This window comes from Carassius auratus, chromosome 8 (genome assembly GCF_003368295.1).
Source record: "Carassius auratus strain Wakin chromosome 8, ASM336829v1, whole genome shotgun sequence".
Lineage (NCBI taxonomy): Eukaryota > Metazoa > Chordata > Actinopteri > Cypriniformes > Cyprinidae > Carassius > Carassius auratus.
Genome location: NC_039250.1, coordinates 10,460,978 through 10,473,623, shown reverse-complemented (window position 1 = coordinate 10,473,623; position 12,646 = coordinate 10,460,978). Strand labels below are relative to the sequence as shown.

The 12,646-nt window shown below is 38.6% G+C and overlaps 1 protein-coding gene across 1 annotated transcript; it reads right to left on the bottom strand.

Moving 5' to 3' along the window:
• Positions 1-889: 889 nt before the first annotated feature.
• On the bottom strand, positions 890-12,421 carry LOC113107969 (nuclear receptor ROR-beta-like). Its single transcript, XM_026270806.1, has 10 exons — positions 12,055-12,421; positions 6,432-6,517; positions 5,465-5,606; positions 4,764-5,219; positions 4,528-4,649; positions 4,153-4,285; positions 3,773-3,880; positions 3,324-3,434; positions 3,101-3,213; positions 890-2,218 (listed from the first exon to the last, which is right to left on the bottom strand). The coding sequence occupies exons 1-10, from the start codon at positions 12,059-12,061 to the stop codon at positions 2,057-2,059; spliced, it is 1,440 nt and encodes a 479-aa protein (XP_026126591.1). The 5' UTR covers positions 12,062-12,421; the 3' UTR covers positions 890-2,056.
• Between the last annotated feature and the right edge of the window lie 225 nt (positions 12,422-12,646).

Genomic DNA, 12,646 nt, shown 5'->3' with positions numbered 1-12,646 from the left:
TAAAAATGTTTTTTTTTTCCAAAAGTATTTGCACTTTTTACAATCTTTCTCCACCTTCACACATCAATTTAAGTTAGCTAATAGATAAGCGTAAAAAAAAAAAAAAATGTAAAAGACAGAACTTAGCAAGGGGGTGTTAAATGATCTGGGCTGGAGTGCTTTATGAAACCCAAGGAGATACTTGGCTTGTGAGGGCTGTCAATACTAAAAATGGAAAGACTGACTATTGCACAAGCAGACACTGATACTGTGTTATAAAATGTGTATTATACCAACCATATAAAATCTTACAAGAAAATATAGACAGGCACTGTTCCAGCAGTGCAAAAATAAAAGGTCAGGCGAGTTGGTTATAATTAATGGTCAGGAAACTGGACGTTGATCCTAATCAATCATTCGAAACATCTCTCATACCCTGTAATCTTACAAAGCTGGGCACTAAAGGGCTTTGAAAAGCCCTCTTTTGGGCTTTAGTTTGTATTCCGGTTTCTGGGCCACTCCTAAAACTCCCACGAGACCAATCTGGACTTCCTGCCTCTGAAGAAAGAAGGCTGCTTTCACACTGCGGACAGATAGTAGATTTTTCTCCCCTTATGTTTGAACCGCAAAGTTTCAGAACATAAACTAAGAGTACTCCCTAACTCAGGGGGGTAGCTGATGGTTCCGTCAACCAATAGTTTGAGCTATAAAAGTGAACACAAAGGGAAAAAATAATCACACGGCAACACAACACTGATCCCCACATCAGACAATGCAAAGCATGAGGTACGGCCTGTGAATCCAAGTATCTTCACAGCTGTAGAATCAGAGAAGTCTGAATGACGACATTTCTGTGGTGTCCTCATGGCTTGACAGCGAGCTCAGGTTGTCTGTTGTCTCTTAAAAAATATAAGGTTCCTTGCATCCACTTCCTTCAGTGTTCTTTGCGTTCTCCTGAGGCCTTGCTCCCAGCAGCCATATGAGTGGTTTGCTACACTTCAGAAAGTCTCATAGAGGCATTGTCTTTTCGCCATCTAATGTGAGGCGACAGCAAAGTACTTTTTTTGTGGAGTATTGAAGTGCCGTCCACCTGCCTCTAACCCCAGCCCAGAATTCCACTCCTATGGTTGAGAAGTCTTTGAAAGGGCTAAGGTGCAACTTTACATCTCTGCCTACATATGCTATCTACAGGCTCTGTTCATAAATATATTCTCAATGACATCTATCATTCTACATGCATGTGGTTTCCGATCAAATGAGGATATCAAAATATCATCAAATATCTTTACTTAAGTGGCATTTGCGTGGGAAAGGGTAACAAGGATGAGGTTTTTGTTAGTTTTGTTGCATCTTTTAAATTTATATGCAAAAATAAAGAGCTCAAAAGACAACACACAATGTGCACATGTGGTCTGTGCAGTGTGCTGCGCGTTAGTGTTGAGTGTGAAAGTGAAGGTGCTCATGTGGCGTTTACAACCTCAGGTGTGTATGCATTGGTCCCTTTGAACAGTTTTGCATGGATTCAAAATTGTTCATGTATAGAAACCAAGCCTTAAGAGCTTGCTTTACATATGGGTCAGGAATTCATAATACATTCTGTCTTAATCCTGAGGCTTTGCCAAAAGTCAGGTGGGTTACATTCATAGTTCTCTTCCTAAGAGTACCCGCAAAATGGGAAGGATCCACTTTTCAAGCACTTAATTTTTTAGGGAGATCTAATCTCCAAGTTAACTCGAGTACTCTTTTTAATTAAATATACATAATTTGCTCTGTTTGAGTCATTATATGTAGGTAGCATGAGTATTTGTAACCAGCACCTTAAAGGACTGCTGACATTTAACAGCGTCTTGTAAGAAATCTGGGTCCTGTTCAAATAGAGGAGTGAATCACTCCATCAGGAGGGAGGTTATACTGCAGATGGAGTCCTAAAGTGTAATGTGCAAGATTGTCAGTGTGTTGCTGGTTTTTCTCAAACACAAATCCATCTACCTCCTCCTATTTCCATTCCCTGTCTTTCTTTAACGGTCTCGACCTCTCTCTGTCTCTCATCAGAGCCAATATGACACTTCAATGACTGTTAGCCCTCAGTGGAGTCTGGAAAGGAGATCTCGCTGCAGAAAACCTCTCTGTAGAGAGCAGGGAAGTTGAAGGCCGTTTCTGGGTGAAGCAGATGGAAAAACTCCAGCTTATCAATATGGAGGTTACAAATAGACTTCATCATGGGCAACTTGGACACCATCTATTGACACAAAAGAAGAAGTAAAGATAGTTATGACTTTTTTATTTTTTACATAACTTGACTAAAAAAAAACATTTATAATATTGTTTGGCATGACTGATCAAATTATTAAATGTTTAAATGTATGTTCTTGTAGTGAAAAGAATGCATTTTATAGAATTTTAAGGAAAACAATACACTGATTAAAAAGCTGCATTAATTTGATTTACAATACAGTTATAGCATTAATATTGTTAATTTTTTGTTAACGGTTATATTAAACAATGTATTTTAAACAGAAATCTTCTGTATCTTTATAAATGACTTCACTGTCACTTTCGATCAATTTCATGCATCTTTGTAAAATAATAGTATTAATTTCTTTTCAAAACTTACTGAACTCAAACATTTGAATAGTAATGTGTAACAAGTATTTATAATAATACATAATATGTGCAGCTATTGGTTCATTTGTGTGAATGACACCTCATTTGCACAAAGTTACATTTAAATCTAAATTCAATTTCACCATAAAAAGACTCCAAATTACATCTGGGTTTGATTTAAAAAGTAAATAACTTCTGACACATTCCATCTATTATTAAGATATTTATAATAAAATGAAGTGGTCTCCATTATTCTCTGGTAAACAGCACTCTTGCGTGGGTGAACTCTTGTAGCACAGATCTGTTACTAATTTCCATTGTTGCTCAGTTTTTAGAATTAACGCAGTACATCAAAACAATGTCAAATTGATTAAGTGTGTGAACTGCATAAAAATAATAACGGCATAAATATATTTATTAATTGCATACGTTTATTTTGACATTCCTGATTTTCTCATATTTAACAGCTGTGACAGTGTGAACTTATTCACTTATTCTTTAGATTTTTTCCCATTACCTTTGCCAGTTTCTCCTCAGGGGCACCACTTTTATGAAGACAGTGTTGCAATGCAACATAGACCTTCTCCTGAAGTTTCTGCACCTTCTGAGCATCTGTTAACCAAGGACGGTCTGTGAAATAAATAAGTGGAAGAGTAAGCTCTAATGTCTGGCTATGTGCCCTTTGGAAACACTGTTAGTTCAAGATTACTTCACTATTACTGAAGTTATAGTGAAACTACCTGGAGACAGAAGCACAGTGGCGGTAAACAGAGCCATCTCCTCTTCAGACAGCTGTAGCCGACTCAGGGTTTTAGCCATCTCAAACACAGCACCAACCAGATCATCACAACCTACATACAGGCAAAACACAGAGAACATTTGAAATACAATCGAGCAAGAGCTGTAAAATTTCACAACATTGTCATGTGCCCAACAGAACAAGAAATGGTAAACAGATGGGAACCCATCCAACCTTAACAATCATTCAACTGACCTGGAAAGGTTTCAATTGAACTGTTTTCCATTTAAATGTTTGTCTAGTTCTATAAAGAGTAACTGTGACTTAATCATATGATTTTACAGCACTTGGTTCACCATTGATCGGGTTAATTGCATACATATACCCAACATGCCCTTTGAAATGCCAAAGGGTGCTAAATTATGTGAAAGGTCTGGGGAAGAGACTCACCGAGAGCTTTAAAGAGCTGAGGGCTTGCGAACTTTCCATCAAACAACAGCGTGTTGTTGATGGGGTTGTAGGCCCGACACATTCGGATCAACAGCACGTCCAGGCAGCCTGGGTGGACAGTGCCACACAGAAGATGGACATAGGAAAGGCAGGAAAGAGGGAGGAAATAGGCAAACGAATGGAAAAGGAAAAGGATGAGAGAAAAATGACAAAAGAGCAATTGTCAGAACACAGTTGAGAAGCAAAAAATACATACAGTCTGATCTCAAATATACAACTATCATACTGATAATATATACACTATATTATAAATATAAACTGGGCACTTGATTATATTTACTGCAGGTATTTATTTACTAATGTGGACAGTTGATGCTGACCTGCTTTGAGAAGGATAATCTGGTCATTTTGAGACAAATCCATGAATCCAGAGATGCGTTTGGCAAACTCCACCACATACTGGATGGCATTCGTGATGAACACAGCAAACTGCTGCCACATCATCTCTGTGGACTAGGATAAAGAAATGTATGTTAGACTCTTCCACCCATATTCAGATTTTCTGCAATTATGATGTGCATTTGACGTACATTTTAATGTATTTTTAATTAGCCTCTTAAAAATTTGAACAGTAACAATTGTATTCTTTGTGATTCATTATAATGGAATGCAGGGTTGGGCAATCGCTTGGATCACATCATACATATGGTATTAAAAAGTAAAATGCATCCCATTGCCAGTTTTGTTACAGATACCTTGTTTTGGTAGACACGCATCTCCTCAGGTGTGTAGAGGGTCCAAGCAAATCTTTTCAATTCTTCCGTGCTGTACTGACTCGTCTCGATGTGGGATTTGACCACATTCTGTGTAATCCGTTCTAAAAAATATGACCACACACAACATCACAAAGTTTGTATAGTGATTTATGCCAGATATCATTAATATAATATAATATAATATGCATGCATTCCAATTAGAACAGTATACTAACCGATTTCCATCAAGGAACAGCCTTCAGGTGGGTTAAGTAATGAGCGTGTGTAAAGTCCCGTCTCGTGGAGGGTCTGGTACTCGTGTTTGATGTGTGTCGTGTCACTAAACTCCTGTCTGTTCGGCTCAGGAGAACTCTGGGAGGACGAACTGCTCCCACTGCTTCCTCCCAGCAGCTCTAGGCTGCAGTAGTCAGCAGCTTCCTCCGGAGTGAGCGGCAGATCAAAGAGAAGACCGTCTGGTAGCATGGTTATATCATCCAGGTCACTAAGTGTGGTGCTGGAGCCCCGACTGTAGGCCCGGCCGTGACTGCTGCCTTTCTCCCCGACCTCATCACCAGCATGAGCGGGTACACCATTGCCCAAACCCCCTGCCCTCTCCTGAGACTGCTGGTGCTTCTGAACCTCTGCATAGAGGCTGTCACGCTGCTTTTTTGACATGCGTCCAAACTTCACCGCTGCAGAGAATAGGAGGGTGTGGAAAGAAAGACGAACGTTAGATTTGATAGTTGCAAAGAACTGAAAAACAAGCTAAAAAAACCAGCAGGCCAACATTATACCACATTAATTATTCCGATATGTCTATGTCTCTTTGAAGTCCTGAAGTCCTTATATTCACACTGAGTCTACAGCTGCATTTAATAGGACTCAAGGAGTTTCCATTTACAGTAGGAAATGCGCTCTTGTGTAAGATTAGACTCACCATCGCGGCTCATGCCTAACGCCAGACACTTCTGCAGGCGGCAGTGTTGACAGCGGTTGCGATTGGTTCGGTCAATAAGGCAGTTCCTCTGCCTGGAGCAGGAGTATATCGCATTGTTCTGCTGACTTCGGCGGAAGAAGCCCTTGATGAATGAAAAAGGGAGGTCACAAGAAGGTCAAGAAGAGGCTCTATTTCCATTTCCTCTGAGTTCGCAAATAAAGGTTATAGATAGTACCAAAATCTCTAGCTGTATGGGTTCGGCCACCAGTGCAATTATATGATATGATTTATTAATGCCATTTGCAATCCATGATGGTTCCAAAACATGGTTGAGAAATGTGGTTCAATACAAATAGCATAGCTTTTTCCAGCAGAGAGTCTGAAATGTTAGATCAGATCTGGCACACATAGTGTGTCCTGCGGTCAAATACAAGCTGACTGAGATTTCTGACTCGTCAGAGAGCCGATCAGATAAAGGGGTTGTATTGTTTACTGTTTCAGGGAACAGTCTGAAGACGTCATCAGGGTGTAACTACAAGGTACTCTAACTTTCTTGCAAGTCTTGTATACTTTAATACTGTTTGTTCTAGTTTTTTTTTTTATCTGAAGCTGAGGGAACATTCTGGGGATAACATTTGGACAGAAACCTTTAAACAAAGTCTAAGAAATGTGGGTCTTTCAAAGAGAAAAATAAAATTCTATAATTATTTGCTCACCCTCATGTTGTTACAAAGCTGTATCCTGTCATTTCTCTGCAGAAAACAATGTTTTTAAAATGTATTTTTGTCCATACAATAATAGAATTGACTTTCACTGTATGGACAAACAGTGAAACATTAGTCAAAGTAGAAAAACAGAAAAACATACAGGTTTGGAATGACATGAGAGTGAGTAAATTATTATAGAACAGTACTTTAGTACTATCCCTTTAAACCTGAGCATAAAAAATGAAAGGATGCTCACTTACCTTGCAGCCCTCACAAGTGATCACCCCATAGTGGATGCCCGATGACTTGTCCCCGCAAATCTTGCATGGGATTACTTCGATTTGTGCTAAGAGAGGGAGAAATGGTTGAAACATTAGCTACAGTTTGACACACTTATCTCATACACAGCCTATAGAAGAGTCCTGACTCAAAGCACAAAGCATTGAAGGCCATCCACTATCTACATTACAGTTCTAATGTGAGCTACGGCAGCGTTCTTTGTTTGACCCATTGATCTTTGAGCAATCGTTCAATGACAAAAGAAATATAGGTCGGCACAGAGCCCGAAGGTCTGGTCTGACTCTCACAGGGATGTGGAAACTTGGCTAGTGTCATATTCCTTCAACAGTAACAATACACATCTAATGCATAAAGAGAGGGGTTAAACGCTACAGCTCATATTCAAAGACTTTAGGTTTTGACCCACTCAGGGTGACATAATAACACAAGGCCCTGGACCACAGAATCAAAAACAGCTTTATAAACAAAGCTCGCTCTCTGCTTGGCACAGTTGCGCTGGAATTAAGCAGATTGTGATGCTCTGTATGGGAATTATAAACAGCTGCAGGTTCATGAATAGAACCTTTGAACGCAAAGAATTCCTTAGAACCAAACAACAGTATTTACACTTACATTTGCACAAGTAAGTCCTCTATATCCCAATAAAACAAGCTGTCCTTTTCAATAAACTGTTTATTCAAGCAGAAAGACTATCACTGAATTGCGTTTTTTTCTTGAGAGGCCTATGGTTCAGAAGTTCCCCCGTTACAGATGATCCCAAAAAAGGTTATTACCGGGGAACACTGTCCTCTCAGGTGATCTGGATGTAGGAAATGTCATTAATATGGTTTGAGCAATGACGTAATATCTTAGGTAATGGCTAATGTATCGTGACAGGGAACCTGCTGTCCAGAGATAATGACATGAGGACTCACACTTGGGCCTGAATGCTTGTTGATGTGTGCATCACATATGAGCAATCGAGTTTGCGAGGGGGGCGGGGGGAACAAGAGACATAGCTTCTGGAAACATCAAGCAGACACGCTGGCAAACACAATCTGCTAAAGCACTGAGAAAGAAAAGAAAATGTATTCCATAATGCAATATGTCAGTGAAATCACTAAACGGAACATATTTGGTCTTTTTCGCTCGCTGTCTTTCCTTCTATCCCATTCTGAGCCCCTGGCCCCCACCCTCCCCGTGTTATATAACTGCTGTCTGGCTACATTCCACGAACACACTCATTCAGAGGAGATCACCCTAGCAACGCAGTGACGAGCATGCCTTCATCCCACCCCTCCCCCTTTCCCATTGGCTCGTGACAGCGTGGCTTTGATTCTGACTCGTCCGCTCACATGCCACTCACCTGCGTAGCACTGTCAGGCTATGTGGCTGAGCTGTTCTACTGACACACTTTCCTACTGAGCCGAGGGAGGCGCTTGTGTGGTAACCTCGCAATCGCTGTAATCTGATTAATTTTTTTTCTTCCTTTTCTGGCATGTTTAAGGTGGAACCACAAAAATCAAAGACCACTATATTATCAGGAAAAGTTTTCAGTTTCAGACAAATCCAAGGCCTCTGTATGCGACACCAAATAATTTTTTTTCTTTCTAATAAGTGACATATGATCAAGAGGTGCATTTTATGTAATGCATGTGAGTGATTTATGACTTTTGCACATTTGGAATATCTACAGTGCACTCATTAAAGGCTCTGTAACTTACACTTGCTCTCAACATGTGGCAGCCTGTCAAGAATTTGAGTACAGTCCCAGCTGTCTCGTAGCGCTCACATAATCTATTTTTAAGTTATGAATGCGGTGCATGGCAGTTGGAGGTTGAATTTTATAAAGCCTATACCATGCTATGAATCAGTAATGTAGATACACACACACATTCATAACGCAAAACAAAAAATTTCATATCGGAAATATCACAATGCAAAATGTCAAATAAAAGCAAACTGCAATGACTACATGAAAGTATGACATACCAAACAGTAACGGCAAGAAACTTTAGGTACAGAAACTTTTTCAAATGAATTCAATGAACTTCATCGATGAAAAATGGAATAAATATCACAGACTAAAACTCTGAGGTCAAAAGGGCTGAAAGAATTGCCAATAATATGTCTGCCTGTTGTTTCGGGTAATACAAGAACCTCTGATATAAGCTGGTGTATAAAAGACAAAAATCCCCTTTTATCAGTTTTATAAATTAACACATCTTTTAAAAGCTGTTATTAATAACATATCAAGCCAATCTCCACAAACACTTAGTCAAATGAAAAGTATAGCAAACAGCTCCGGTTGATTAACTGATTCGAGCACTGCTGTAGAAGCCGGAGGCAAATGCAGTCAGACAGCCGAAAACTAATTAAGAGGAGATTTATTAGAGTGCTATGTTTATCGGGTAAACTGGGGTAAGTAATCTAGCTCTTCTCATCTCCTCTCTCTCGGCCACTCTATGTCAGTTAGTCAGTGTGTCAGTACATCAAACACCAGTCAGCAGTTTCATAGAGCGATGCTGGGAAAAACCCAACACATATTCAGAGACTTTGCCCTTTTATCTCACATAATCAAACAACTTTGTTCAGCAACGTCCAAAGGTCCCATTTACCCTGTACCTTGCATTTGCATTGCACAGTGTATAACTAACCTAACTTGTGTGATTTGATTTGTGTGTGACATTCTGATTAGAGCCAATTTTTGAGTCTGCTCTTTGTCCTCACCCGCAGATGCTTTGAACTCACACAAACAGGGTTTAGTTTTCATCCGCTTACGTTTACTTGAGATTTCAAAGAGGTTTGTGGTCAGCTGTAATGATTTTTCCTCTCCCACATCACTTAAAAACGACCTATCTATACTAAGTAAAACTGAGATGGTGGAATGACACCCCAAGAGTCTCTTTAAATATGTACAGAGGGATTGAGTAATTCTCTGGTATAAGTACAACACCAAGTTGAAAAACATGAGCTGATAGGGAGTGTAAGGTGACTCTTGATGGGCATTAATTATCTTGATGCCTACTGGGATTGTGAAATAATAAAAGTCTCTATAAATACAGGCATTTCTCACATATTTTTGGTCTTTTATATTGAATATATAAGAAAAAAGTGAACAAAGTTGCATAAAAATTAGTGCTGTCAAAAGATTAATCGTGATTAACTGAATCCAAATTAGTTTTTGTTTGCATAATTTATGCATGTTCTGTGTATATTTATTATGTATATACAAATACACACACATTCAGCATATATTTTGAAAATAAGTACATGTATTTACATTTATATAATTATTATAATAAAAAAAGCACACTTATATATATATATATATAAACAAAAACTTTTATTTTGAATGCCATTTATCGTTTGACAGCAATAATAAAAATGCTAAAAAGATACAAAAAATAGTTTGGTCATTATTATCAAGGAGTCATTAAGGGAAAAAAAGGTGAGATGAGCTTCACATTACAAAAAGACTGGGTTTTTTATTCAATATGTATTAACTAAAAAAAACATAAGAACGCACCTTAGGTGTGCAGCAATTATGATAAATATATTGTACGAATTACTCTGGAAGAAACCCTCAAGCCAAGCGGCTGTTCACATTCTACCAATGCCTGAGCTTAAGTGGTGGTTTAAATGAATGGAAACTTCATGGGCAGGTGTCAAAGTGCCACTGCATTAAGCTGCTCAGTATTCATTTATAGACTGCTCATTGCTTAAGTCTTTAAAGCCACAGTGGCTTACAGACTACAGCTCTCGGCAAATATAAGAGTGCCTTTCCTCAGGATCATGGACAAAGTCCGAAAAAATATACTGAATATCCAATGCTCATCTAATTATATTTTTTCAATGGCTGTACTTTACAACATAACTTTACAACTGTCAATTCTACTATTACTGTAGTCTCTGTTTAGCACATTCAGTGAATTTCAGTAAAGAAACTCTTACAAAAGTCTCCAACAAGCATAAATATAGCAACTGAAAAATAAAACATCTTGATGATATAATAAATTAATATAACTGACATGAAAGCTAATTAAGCTTGACACGTTGTTACGCCTTTGCACCAAAGGAGACGCTGTTTCCTTCATACGGCTTTTTAGGTTTAACGTCCCTTTGCCATCAAGCTGTTATGCTCAACACTAGGTTAAGGTTAATAAACGATGCCAACAATGAGGAAAACATTTAACCGAGCTTAAAACTGACCAATTCTCTTCCTGATCTCTCAGTGTTGTAATATGCTGTGTAATCGTCAATGACAGAAGTAGGTCAATGGAGCAGAAAGACAGACTCTCCTCTGTCACACACCGGCGGCCATGCTGAGACTGAAAAACAACAACACGCAACGCGCAGCAGATACACCCCACTCCCTGTGTCCCAGCAGCTCACAGTCTCCCCTCAACTTATTGATAAGCTTTATCAAGATAAAAACACAAACATTCAGCGGAACTCAAGTTAATCTGTAAATGTTACACACTTGACCAAAGGCATATCAACTTTACTCACGACCATAATGCAGTATTTTTAACTTTCCATTAAGTAAACAAAGTTCAAATGACAGTACCCCCGTGATTATCACATTTTAAGCATTTTCAAACATGTTGTTTGATTCTTACATAATGGGTTTGGCTTAGTGGCAGTTAAAAGTAACTACATTTAGAGGGATGTTGCAAAATATAGATTTTTATTATTATTATTATATATATATATATATATATATATATATATATATATATATATATATATATATATATATATATCATTTACGTTTATTCATTTAGAAGAAGCTTTTATCCAAAGTGACTTACAAATGAGGACAGTGGAAGCAATCAAAAACAACAAAAAGAGCAATAATATAAGTGCTATAACAAGTCTCAATAAGGTTAGAACAGTACATACACACACACACATATATATATATATATATATATATATATATATATATATATATATATGTGTGTGTGTGTGTTTGTGTGTAAGCATACAATGCAGAAAATGGTTCAATAACGGAATTATTATAGCAAATTATCAAAAAGTCTTACTTTATTTCAATAATTATATACCTTTAAAAATTATTAAAATGTTTCACACATATACAAATATCTTAAATCTCTCATAAGCATAGTTTTTGGCTAAAATGTGTATTTCCATACATGCGTGTCTGACAGTCATAAACCAATCATATTTATAAGAGACTTTATGGTAGAGACATGAAAAAAAAATCCCGATTTTACTTATAAAAGCCGGACATGGCAACCCATGAGACGTTTCCTACATGACGCTCATCGCTTCCCTTTCACGGTTGCAAGCGAAGAAACAAAACAGAACTATGCAAAGTTTATCATTTCCGTGTACTGGTTATTTTCTGTATATGTTTGAGTGGCGAGCAGCTACCAAAGTAGAACGAAACGTAATATGTTACAAACAACCAAACTGCAGATTATCTGAGCGATATTTGTTTGCGCGCTTGCGCGTGCTTTCCTTTAATCAGGTCTTTGCGCAGTTCCTGCAACATCAAAGCAAACCCAATCAAGATTACCGCTGTCAAAAGTTATTAGACAATATTGTTTATATAAATGCATTATTCTTTTAACTTACCTCTCATTTTGATGATATATTATCTGCAGACGATAATATAACTCCGGTACATTTGATCAGCGCCGAAAGTTAAACTCGGGTAAAATTCTGAAAACTCCAAAAAAATAAATAAAGAGCGGTTGCAAGAAAATAACTTCTAAACCTCGTAAGTTATTGCACAGCCTGCTTGCTCTTCTTATCCGGTGAGTAAATTCCGCTTCATCACAGGCTTTTCCCCCACTGTCGCACTGTCAGCTATGCAATAAAATGATGCCCTCTTCTCTTTCCCTCTCTCTCTCTGCGTCTGTGTTTCTCTGTAGTCTAACCTACTTTCGGCGCGTGGACTCTCACATGATCTCGCTCCACCGGCCCGCCTCGTGCCCCCAGGCAGCGGCGCGCGCACTCGCACTCGGCCACGCGCTTTAAGGAGGATCCGTGTGCCAGGGCTCGAGCGCGCGTGGGAAAGTGTGGCAGTGTGTCACCACAACAGTATCGTGGGAATCTCTCGCGGGCTCGCGGTTCCCGCGGCTCCGATTGTTGGCGATTACAGCACAGCGCCCGTTGAAAAAAAAATCACAGCATTCTATTCCTTCCTCTTAAAACCAAACATGCT